Genomic DNA, 12,035 nt, shown 5'->3' on the forward strand with positions numbered 1-12,035 from the left:
AACCTATCAGGGCAAGCAGCTTCTTTATTTAATCAACCAATGACACTCCTCCCACCTACGTTCTAACCTATCAGGGCAAGCAGCTTCTTTATTTAATCAACCAATGACCTTCCTCCATCAGTGCACTGTCCTTTGCTCCTCCTGCAGAGACTGAATGTGGAATGCTCCTATTTTCTCACACTGAAGCAAATGTCCTTGGCACACTCTATAAACATTTTTATGCCTTTTATGATAGTATCTCTGTTTAAAATAGCTCCCAGAAGTGCTGTCTGATAACTGCTTTTATTTTTCTTAAAATTTCAATAGAAAGTCTTGCTGTACAGCCCAAGCTAAGCCTGAACTCATCCTTTCCCATCAGACCACTAGCATTATAGGTGTGTACCACACTGACTGTCATCTCATGTGGCAACATAAAATGGTAATCATGTGCCTTTATAGAGAAACAACATGTGTTAGATGAACTCTTTTAGGAGTAAGTTATAGTGCTGTTAGATATGAGTTCAGTGTTAATGAATCAACGGTGTATATTACTATATAACATATCTTTCAATAGAGTACATCTAAAAGGCTTCTATATTCAAAGTTGTTGAAAATGTGACCTATGTTAACATAAGGTTAACTTGATGTTTCTTTAATTTTTGGTTATTATAATATAATTACATTTCTCCCTTCCCTTTCCTGGCCCAACCCCTCTCATATACCCGCTCCCTACTCTCCTATGAACTCATTAATCTTTTATTTATACAGCACAATGGTCAATGTCAACTAACTTGGTGTTCACCATAACTTTATAAAATACAACCAGTGTGAATAATTAAAATCAACTCCATGCACACTTAACTTGGAATGACTCAGAATTTCTGTCAACAGTGAATATAATTAAAAAACTGGAAGGAAAATCCATCTATTTTTTTCTTGTGTAGTTTGAACAGTTTAACAGCTCACATTCATCTTAAACATAGTAATTACAGTAAAGAGTGACATAAAATTAATATGAAACTTAGTACTGAACTAAAATTAAATACAAAATTACTGAATAAATTGACAGCTTATGATAAGAAGGCCAGAAAAGAAACCCCAAATTTTAGGTTCTTATTTTCTTACATATGAATCTACATAACCTAGTGATTCAGAGCAAGATCAACACAATATGATATAGCCTTCCTATAGTCCATGAGCTGAGAGGAGAAAACTATTTGGCTCAGGCAGAGACACAAACTCAGGTAAGGAAGGCTACAGACTGACTTTACACATTTATTTCCTACCCAGCTGGCTATTTTAGTGGCAACAATATGGGTGTTGGGTTTGAGTCTTCCAAATAAAGTTTGGCTGCCTTGCAGTAAATTGTCAGCTTTTTGTTCAATGTTTAAGTACAACCAAACAGGTGATGGGGTAAAAGGTAGGTGCTATGGGATAATGCTCTTGTACACTGCAAAGATTTGTCATTCGTATTGGTTTAATAAAAAGATGACTGGCCGGTGGCCAGGCAGGAAGTATACGAGGGGCAACAAAACTAAGAGAATTCTGGGAAGAGGAAAGAAAGAGTGTTAGTAACCAGCCAGACACAGGGGAAACAAGATGAAAATGTCTTACTGAAAAAAGATACCAAGTCACATGGCTAAACATAGACAAAAGTTATGGGTTAATTTAAGTTGTAAGAGCTAGTTAATAATAAGCATGAGCTAACAGACCAAACAGTTTATAATTAATAAAAGCCTCTGTGTGTTTATTTGGGACTGAATGGCTGTGGGACAGAAATTTCTGTCTACAAGGAGGGGATGGAGCATGTATGGTTTCATATAAAGTTCAGTAGTTTTTGATGAATAAATACTTCTTTATTTCCTTTTGGTTATAATAAGCCCTTACATGTGTTGCCATTTGTTTCCAATTTCATGGTTGGTTTTAGGGAGGGGTTTGTCATCTTCTTCACTTTGAAATCATGAAATACACTTTTTAGGTGTCTAATCTTGTATTTTTAGTAAACATATGACAAAATTTGCTAAACAACAGGTCTTTGAATTTTGCTTTTGGTCATGATAACACTGAATTTAATTAAGTCTCTTAATTTTTTTGATACATGACAGAATAAGCACTGGAACTTATAACTACTGTGTGATTGATAAGAGAAAAATGGTCCTGGCACCAAATTAATAAATAAAATGTTACTTTATAACCATCCTTTTTTTTTTTCTTTATAACCATCCTTAAAAGAATAAGAAGGACAGGACATCTTCATAATGTCAAACTTACAGAATTTTTTAAACAGTCATCATCCACATCAAAATTCGATGTATCTGTTGGGCTACTGACTTCTGGAATATAAGGTGCTTCACAGTTTCGAATATTATCCCAATCAATTCCACTGAAAAATGGATGTTTCTTAAAGTCTTCTATTCCATTTTGGCCAAGTCGATGTTCTCTGCTACAAATGAGTCTTCGAATAAGATCCTTTGCATTTTCAGACACATCAGTCACTTGGGGTGGAAACTGAAACCTCTCCTATACAGACAACAATATAAGATATAAATACAAATCAGTCATTTTCTTACAAAAGGGTGGTAAACTTGTTTAAGCCCATTTCCTTTAGAAAAACAACTAGGGTTTGATAACACAGTGCATTGATATTGTGGGGAGATACAGGGATGATGACAAATAAATCCTTTTCCTAAAATAACTTTTAATTCTGTAAGTGACTTCATGATGGATGAACTACAAAATGAGGTCAGATGCTATAGGATCTGAAACTGATGTTAAAATGAGATGGATCTGATTAAAAGTATCAGAATTTAACTCAATAGTTCAAAAGAATGTAGGTTACTGACAATGTTCAGGTACAATATAAAATATCAGTTAATCATTAAACACTTAAAATTTTTATATGTATTGGTATTTGACCTGCATTATCATTGTGAGGGAGTCGGATCCACTGAAACTTGAGTTACAGGCAGGTGTGAGCTGCCATGTGGGTGCTGGGAATTGAATCCAGGTCCTCTAGAGGAGCAGCCAATGCTCTTAACCACTGGCCCAAAACACTTAAAATTTTACCATGTATCTGGCACTATTCAAAGTGATTTACTTATTTAACCATTTAATCCTCACAGTAATTATACTGGGTAGGAACTACTAGGATGACAGTCTTATAAAAGAGGAAGCTAAGATACATAGTCATTTTCTCAACGCCATTCAACTAAAAATTGACAGGAAAGGGTCTTGACCTTAACTCTCTCCAGACCAGTGCTGTTAAGCAGCATGCTACATTGCAGTGACTTCCTTCTGGATGGTACACATGCATTGACAACTTTCAACTTCCCCTGTCTTTCAGTTCTTCTCCACTACTTACTGCTCCATGCTGGCAGCTCAGTGTAAGACACAAAGTCTATAAAATTGATTTGTATGTGTAAAGCACCAGAACCAACTAAAAAGGACAGATTATCTATTCTTCTGGGGACATTCAGATTCATACTGAGGACGTTTGTAACAGTTCACAATCCTCTGAAGTTGGACAGTTTATTCTTCTGCACTGTCTATTTTGTTTCACATGGCGCTGCATGACTGGAGTGCTGGGCTCTTGTTCCTGCAGTTCATCTGGACTGCAGTCAGTGTCTTGTGCTCCCTAACACTGGAGCAGACATTCTACATATACACCTTTCTAGATATTTCCACCAGGTAGATGTCTAGACCCAACCTTTGCTCTATCAAAAGCTCTAATTTTAAGGCTCAAGATGTACACCTGTTAACTTTGGGAAAGAAAGTTACAATTTGTAGCCCTGTCAGAATCTGAGGAGTACCCATGATGCTGTATAGAGTACAGAATACAATTTTGCATGTTGTCTTTGCCAGTTTGACAGAAGAATTTCAGTAAAACTGTGATTGCTGTCTGTCTGTTCATGGATGGGTGTGCATGTGTACATAAGTGCCAAGCTGTCCACGTGAAGGCCAGAGGACAACCTTGTAAAGTCATTCCTCTCCTTCCATCTTTTCATGCATTTCAGGAATTGAACTCAGGTCTCCAGGCTTGCAAGCAAACAACGTAGCCATGGAGTCATCTTGCTGGCTTCAAAGGAGTTCAATTTTTGTCTTTATTCACACCAAATTTATTACTAATAATGCTTATAATTTTTACATGCATACTTGCCATAATTGTATTGTACTATATAGTAAAAACTAATAAAAACTAACTACTTTTGAATTCTCTTACTCAACTATAGAGACCAATTTTTCTATTTAGGAGCATTTCCAAACAAAATACGTGGAAAACTTAAAACTAATTATCTTACAGATAATTAATTGATTACTAACAATTTTCCCTACTAATCAAAAGAATATGACTTTTCATTGTTTTGAAAAAGTACTTTCTCTTTAATATCACGTTACTTCAACTTAATGCATGTATTTATTGTAAAAACTCTAAAAAAGTAAATATACTAACTTTGTGATTCATGATTTTTCCATATGTCTCCACCAGAGACTCAGCATAGAAAGGTGTTTCTCCGTAAAGCATCTCATACATACAGACCCCCAGAGACCACCAGTCACACTCAGGTCCATATCTGCCTTTTCCATCCTCCATAGCCTGAAGTATTTCAGGAGAAATATAATCTGGAGTTCCAACTGCCACTGAAGACTGGACCTGAAGAAGATCATATTTTTATTACTATAATGTATTGGACAAATGATTTTAAATTAAACACAGTTATTTAAGATATACAGGAAACAGTATTATAACATTTTTGTTATCTGAATTTAGCCTCCTAGTTTGTAGAATGATTTTAAATGGCCTCTACATCAATAGTTTTCATTACTCATAACTTTACAAGACCTTTACTATAGCTGAATGTATTTAGGGTAACAATGTGATTTGAGCCATTACAGTCATGAACAATAAAATGAATACTTCACTTACAACATTATTACTGTTTAATTTTGGTTTGGTTGTCAGAGACAAGGTCTTGCTATATATCTGAGGCTAGCCTCAAACTCAACAGTCCTCCTGCCTCAACTTCCCAAGTTCTAGGATTATAGTATGCTACTACGTTTTCTTACTGGTTTTTAATATTTATTTATGCAATCAACAGATATACATAAGTAAGTATAAGGGAATTGTAAATCAATTAGATATGAAGAGAACAATTCATTCATCTTAACACTGATGATAATTTTAAAATCCTAAACAGAAACCTAAGAAAACTAAAGGTTGACTACTTATTGTACATTAAGTTTCTAGCTGCACTGGACATGATGGTACACACCTTAAATACTAACACTGAGATGGCTCTCTATGAGTTTATGGCCAGCCTGTCTACAAGTTCCAGGCTAGCCAAGGATATTATAATAGACTTTGTCTCAAATATAAAACCAAATTAAAAAACTTATTTGGAAAAATTATAAAAGGGAAGGAAAGTAGAAACTTTAAAACCAAAATTCTTAATTTTAAAAAGTTGAAAATCTAGTTACAGCAAGTTAGATAGATGAAAATTCAATAAATGATCATTTTATGTTTAGTATCTGTGGAAGAACTAGCTATACTATTTTACACTAACAGTGCCCAGGGCTCTCAATCATCCACACCCTAGACAACACTTGCTGTTTTCTGGTTTGGCAGCAACTGTCCCACTGGACAGAAGATGCTATTATGGTGGGATCACAGGCTTTCTGACTTATTTTTCTAATGACAGGTTTTATGGAGAATCTTTTCATATGCTTATTCCTCATCTGTAAATTTTCTTTGGGAAAATTCTCTTATTCTTCACTGAGGCTGTTTTTCTGTTGTTGAGCTTAGGTACAAAAAGCCCCTGGAGAAAAATTCACCTTACACTGAGCCTTCCACAAGACTGATTAACTTCAGTGCCTGAGAGGAAGTTAAAATGCTGCAGGCCAGAACTTAATTAGAATCTGTAGCTGTCCTTACATATTCTTAGCACACAATCAGGTACGTGAGTTCCTTCTGCCCACCGTGTCATTTGATGCACACAAGTTTTTGAGGAGGATAGAATTTACCATTTTGAGGTAGAGGGGTTGTGATTCTGTGTTATTCTCAAGAAATTTTTCAAATGCAGTCATAAATACTGTCCCTTATATTTTCTAAGAGGGTTTTAGTTTTTATAAAGTTCTCTGAACTATTTTGAATTAATTTCTGTGGTATAAAGCAAAGTAAGTTGATGGTTTTGATTGGGAATGTAAAGAAAAATGACTAATTCTATACTGACGTGAACTATCAACGTTTTAAAAATCCTAAAGAGAGGCATTAAAATATTTAAACCAGCCAGGCAGAGTAGCATATGCCTTTAATGCCAGCACTTGGGAGGCACAGGCAAGGGGTTGTCTGTGAGTTCAAGACCAGCCTGGTCTACACAGTGAGTTCTAGGACAGTCAAAGCTACATAGTGAGATCCTGTCTCAAAAAATAAAATAAAATAAGATACGTTACCTTCTAAGGATAAAGAGAATAAGAAAGATAAAATCGACTGGACAGAAGGTAGCAGGAAAGAAAAAGAGGAAAACAAAGCACTCATGCAAATAACAAGCAAAAGCTACAGAAATAGCACAAAGCTCTACACTAAGTCACAAGATCCAAGAGTGCATTAAAGCACCTGTCAAAGGACAGAGAGTTAACACTGAAAAACAGATAAAACCAAAGGCATAAATGAGAGAAAAAGCAGTCAAATAATTTATTTAAGTAAGATAAATAAAACAGAAGCACATAAGTTGAAAGTGGTGAGATAAAAGATGAACTTATACATTAAACAGTAGAAATTTAAAGCAGTAAAAAAAAAGTATTAGCCAAATTAAAATTATTTTAGTTCATCAATATAATTACAAAAGAAACTATCCCGCAAAATTTAGTGATTTCAAATAATACATTAAAAGGAGATGTATAAAGTACTGATAACTATGATGGGAAAATGAACAAGTCTACTACTGTCATAAAGATTTTAAAATAAAGATATTAGAGAAAACCCATAAGAATATAAAACATGAATACAAAACCAGTTCAATATTATGGACATGTATAGAACCTTTACTTTTAGTAAAGTTGGAAAAAATGTATTCTTTTCAAACAAATATGGAATACACAAAAAGTTGTGTTACAAAATTATAAAGTAGATATCAACAAATAAAAAAAAACACAAGCCATGAATAAAATAGGACTATTTTCTGACAAAGTAAAACTACAAGTATATCACCAAATCAACTAATAGGATACTATGAGTAAACAGTAAAAGGTTATCTTAGGGCTGGGGAGGTGGCTCAGAGATTTAGAGCATTGCCTGCTTTTCCAAAGGTCCTGAGTTCAATTCCCAGCAACCACATGGTGGCTCACAACCATCTGTAATGGGGTAGGGTGCCCTCTTCTGGCCTGCAGGCATAAGACAGAATATTGTATACATAATAAATAAATAAATAAATAAATAAATAAATAAATAAATAAATAAATAAATAAATGTTATCTTAGCTAGGCCTGGTGGCACAGGCTAGATAATTCCAGCTACTCAGGAGGCTGAAGATGAAGGATCACAAGTTCTAAGCCAGCCTAGGTAGCTCAGTTAAGACCTCAGAAGTACAGTGCTTGCTTAGTTATGCAAGAGGCTCTGATTTGAGGATTAATACCTATTACTCTGTCCCACCAACGGCATATTAACTCAACAAAACACAGGAACAGCATAAAACCAGACTTTTAAACATTAAAAAATTTGAATCAAAATCAATCAACATAAGACTACCTGTAACCCAAAGAGAAGAAAGCAGTTCTAAAATGCGTAAGAAATAGGTAAAGGCTGTACTACACAATGGTTCAAGATCCAAAATGAGTAAAGGTGCGGCACAGGTATGCCGTTGGCTATGTAAGGCCCTCATTTGGCAGGACCACTTTCAAGCTCTGTTTGTCTTTATCAGGGCTTGGTTTTAGACTGAAACATTCCAGTAGATACAAAATGTTGCAGTTGATGGTCAAAACTCATGGGGCTTGTTTGCCTCTTCCAGCATGGCTTGACTCTCTGGTCTGCTATTCCGTGTCCCTGTGGGTATCACTCATCCATGAATCTACAGTGCAATGTGTGGGTAGTCCAGCCTTTATGATTAATTTGGGGAACTTAGACCTACCTGCCTTTACACAGGGCCAGTATCAGCTCTTTCAGATCCCAGCAGCTAAAGCTACTCAACTGTGGTACCTTCACCCAAGATCTGAAAAAAATGTTATGCTATGCTCTAACTCTGGCCATGTCAGAATAGTCAGGAATGCTGGGAAGTCAGTAATCTGGCACATCTCAAGAGTTTCTTTCTGTTAGGAATAACTATAACATGCCAACGCTATCCACTGTCTGAAAAAGCTGTTTTAAATAACGTGTTTAATAACATAGTCATTTATAGTAAGACGGATAATTCAGTACCAATTATTCCTTTCAACATGGCCAAATTCATAAGTCACATATGCATTTTCAAAATCACCTAAAGATAATTTTTAGAGTCAAATAACTAGTCTAGAATAATGATAACACATTCATGGCTCTAGAATTTATTATATTAAAATGTTTTCCAAAAAAACCTGCTAATTAAATTAATATACATGTGGGCCTCTGCAACAGACAAGAAAATTAAAGAAAATTTAAAGCAGTGTGGTTGAGAAGACAGTTCAGTGGGTAGAGCACTTGCCATGCAAGTGTGAGGACCGAGTTTGACTCTCCACGACCCATGTGTGGTGGCTTGAAAGAAAATGGCCCCCAAAGGGAGTAGCACTATTAAGAGGTGTGGCCTTATTGGAAGAAGTGTGATACTGTCGAGGTGGGCTTTGAGGTCCCATATATGTTCAAACTACATCCAGTAAGAGACCACTTCCTCTTGCCTGCAAGTCAAGTTGTAGGGCACGTGGCTACTTCTCCAGTACCATTTTACCTGCGTGCCATCATGCCATACCATGATGATAATGGAGTAAACCTCAGAAACGTTAAGTGACCACAATTAAATGTTTTTCCTTTATAAAAGTTAGCATGGTCATGGTGTCTCTTCACAGTGACAGAAACCCTACGACACCATGCAAAGTCATACATGATACAACATATCTATAATCCCAATCTTCTACTGCAATATGGGAGGCAGATGCAGGAAAACTCCCAGAAGTGTCAACTTGATATACACAGGAGTGGACAAGAGACTCTGTCTTAAACAAGGTGGGAAATGAGGACCTAGTTGTTCTTCGACCTCCACATACACCCACATTACATACCCAGAAATAAGCACACACACATACACGTATACACACATAAAAAGTAACAAAATCTGAAAATACACACTTTTTATTGAACAAGAACTTAATGATTTCATCAGTAAAAGTCAAGCAAATGGGAACACAAAACTAATGCTACCTAGTCTTCACTCAAAAAGAAAATTCATTTGTTGAACATTATCCCTCAGAACAACTATATCATTAGAAAAAAAGGACAAATGAAGATGGAGTTGTATTTTATTTTCTATATAAAACTTACAATCTTTACTACTCTAAAACCTTAGGAAAGTTTCAAGTATAATAGGCATTAATTAAAAAAGAAACCACAAGGCTCTCAAAGCACCATTCTCAAGGTCACTATTACAAGCGGGTTAAGATGACTCTGAGCAAGTATGGCCAATGCTTTGTGAAAGGAGGTGGAGCAAAGACAAATGACTGGGTGGCAGACAGTGTAAGCACAGAGTCTCTAGAACAGAGAAAGAAGACAAGACAAGGAAAACGTCTAAGAATAGAATAACTCATATTTATTTACCGTTCCATCTTCCATCAGCTTCAGACATGAACCAAAATCTGCTAAACGAATATGTCCATTCATATCCATCAATATATTGTCAGGTTTAATGTCTCTGAAAAACAAACATTTATGTTTTAGTTGAAAATAAGCAGGAAGCCTTTTTACATGAAACGTCTTCAATTGCTTTAAAAATACTTTAAGAAAAGTATCTTTCAGTTTATTTATATGATAAATTACATTGATAGATTTTTGTATGTTGAACCAGCCCTGGATCTCTGAGATGAAGCCTACTTGATTACAATGGATGATTTTTGTGTGTGTGTGTGTGTGTGTGTGTGTGTTCTTGGATTTGGTTTGCCAGTATTTTATTGAGAATTTTTGCATCAATGTTCATGAGTGAGATTGGTCTGTAATCCTCTTTCTTGGTTGAGTCTTTGTGTAGTTTTGGTATCAGGGTAACTGTAGCTTCATAAAAAGAGTTTGGCAATGACCCTCTGTTTCTATTATGTTGAACACATTGAGGGGTATAGATATTACCTCTTCTTGTAAGTTCTGGTAGAATTCTGCACTAAAACCATCCTGGGCTTGTTTCGGTTGGGAGGTTTTTGATGACAGCTTCTATTTCCTTGGGACTTATAGGTCTATTTAAATTCCTCATCTGGTCTTCGTGAATCTTGAGTACATTAACTTAAAAGATAAAAAAGTGAATTTAGGAAGCATAGTCTTTATGTCTAGATTATATGAAAAAATGGCAGACAATTATGTTAAAACAAGATTAAAATATTGAGAATTTTAAAAAAGAAAAGTTTTTTAAAAAAGAAAAGTATCTGTTTTACATGTTCCATCCTAGCTGTGATTCACATTAACACTTTCTAGAGCATCTATCATTTCCAAAATTCCTGGAAATAAAAAGTACTCTGGCAATTTTCATTCTGGAAGGATACTTTAGGGGATGAAAGCATTCTCTATTGAGAAAGTTTTCACACGGGCATGTCACCTTACACTTTAGTGCCTGCACTTTTAAAAATGCAGGGAAAAGTAGGAGCCTCCTACAGATATGATAATAGAACCCTATGAGGGGGATTTACATTATAGATTCCATTGCATTAAACATCTTTAGCTTACCCACACAACTTGTTTCTCCTAGATATATTACAGTGGTTTTGATTTTTCTAACAAAATATATATTTATCCACTTCTCAAATTAGAATGTAGTTGATCACTTCTGAAATCTATATGTTGTATTAGTAGTTCTATGTCTAATATTACTTTCTTGTATCTTTGTTATTTTTGCCATTATTCTTTGGTTGGTTTACACTTTGAGGCACGATTTGACTTTGAAGCCTAGGCTAACCTCAGCTCACTATATTGCCCAGACTAGTACTGAACTACTGGCAATTCACTTTCTGCGGTCTCCAGAGTGTTGAAATTATAGGTGTGAACTGCCACACCCAGCTTCTCTTGTATTTTTTATAAGATTAAAACTAAAAAACTTGGTTAGAGTTTTGCATTCCATATAGCATCCTAAGTGTTTGCTATCTTTCTACAGCTGCCCAGGAGGGTACAGTCATTTCCCCTATCTACAGACGAAGAAGTTCAGCCGCCCTGAGCTTAAACTCAAGGCCACTGCCAGGGTTTACAGCCAGGCAGTCTGCCTTCAGATCCCATATTCTATACTATCAACATTCAAACTAGATATCTGTCTTTAGTGACAATTTACTAGAGACTAAACTAGTAACTTTTAATAAGGTATTTATTGATTTTTAAAATAATATTTGCTTATTGCTTTTCCTTTATTTCTGAATTTTTTCATCCATTTTAACTAACTTAATTTTACCTTTTTCTTTTCTATAATTCAAGCTAATTTTACTTACTTTCTCAGATTTCTGAGTTAAGAGACAATTCATTTCTCACCTCATTCCTTTACCAACATTTTCATTTAAGGTTAGAGATTTTCTTTTACTGCAGCATTTTCTGGAGTTATATCCCACAAGTTTTGATATGGAGTACTTTTGTTTCCTCTTCATTATAAATATTTCACAATATCCATTGTGATCTCTCTGAGCTACTGCTTACAGAGAAGACATCTTAGAACTAACTGCCTGTTATCTTAGCACTCTGGAGAATCAGAAGTTTAAGGCTAACCTAGGCTACAGGAAATAAGAGCAATCATTAGACAAGGCTTCACTGACATCTCAGAAAGAAAATGGCTCGATTCATAATTCTCTATTCACCTTTAGGGTCCCCACCACAATTTTAATTTTAACTCCAGTGTTACTGGTTGGTTAACAGTTCTCTGGGG

At 35.4% G+C, this 12,035-nt stretch overlaps 1 protein-coding gene across 15 annotated transcripts in view; it reads right to left on the reverse strand.

Moving 5' to 3' along the window:
- The window catches only part of Cdc42bpa (CDC42 binding protein kinase alpha), a 218,968-nt gene that overhangs the window by 102,200 nt on the left and 104,733 nt on the right, over positions 1–12,035 (reverse strand). For all 15 annotated transcript variants that reach the window (XM_005348974.3, XM_026779693.1, XM_026779691.1 and 12 more), the window contains exons 6-8: positions 9,752–9,845; positions 4,430–4,630; positions 2,251–2,499 (exon numbers count right to left, since the gene is read on the reverse strand). In XM_005348974.3, coding sequence (XP_005349031.1) covers positions 2,251–2,499; positions 4,430–4,630; positions 9,752–9,845 — 544 coding nt within the window. The remainder of the gene's footprint in view (positions 1–2,250; positions 2,500–4,429; positions 4,631–9,751; positions 9,846–12,035) is intronic.

Source organism: Microtus ochrogaster, chromosome 6, assembly GCF_000317375.1.
Source record: "Microtus ochrogaster isolate Prairie Vole_2 chromosome 6, MicOch1.0, whole genome shotgun sequence".
Taxonomy (NCBI): Eukaryota; Metazoa; Chordata; class Mammalia; order Rodentia; family Cricetidae; genus Microtus; species Microtus ochrogaster.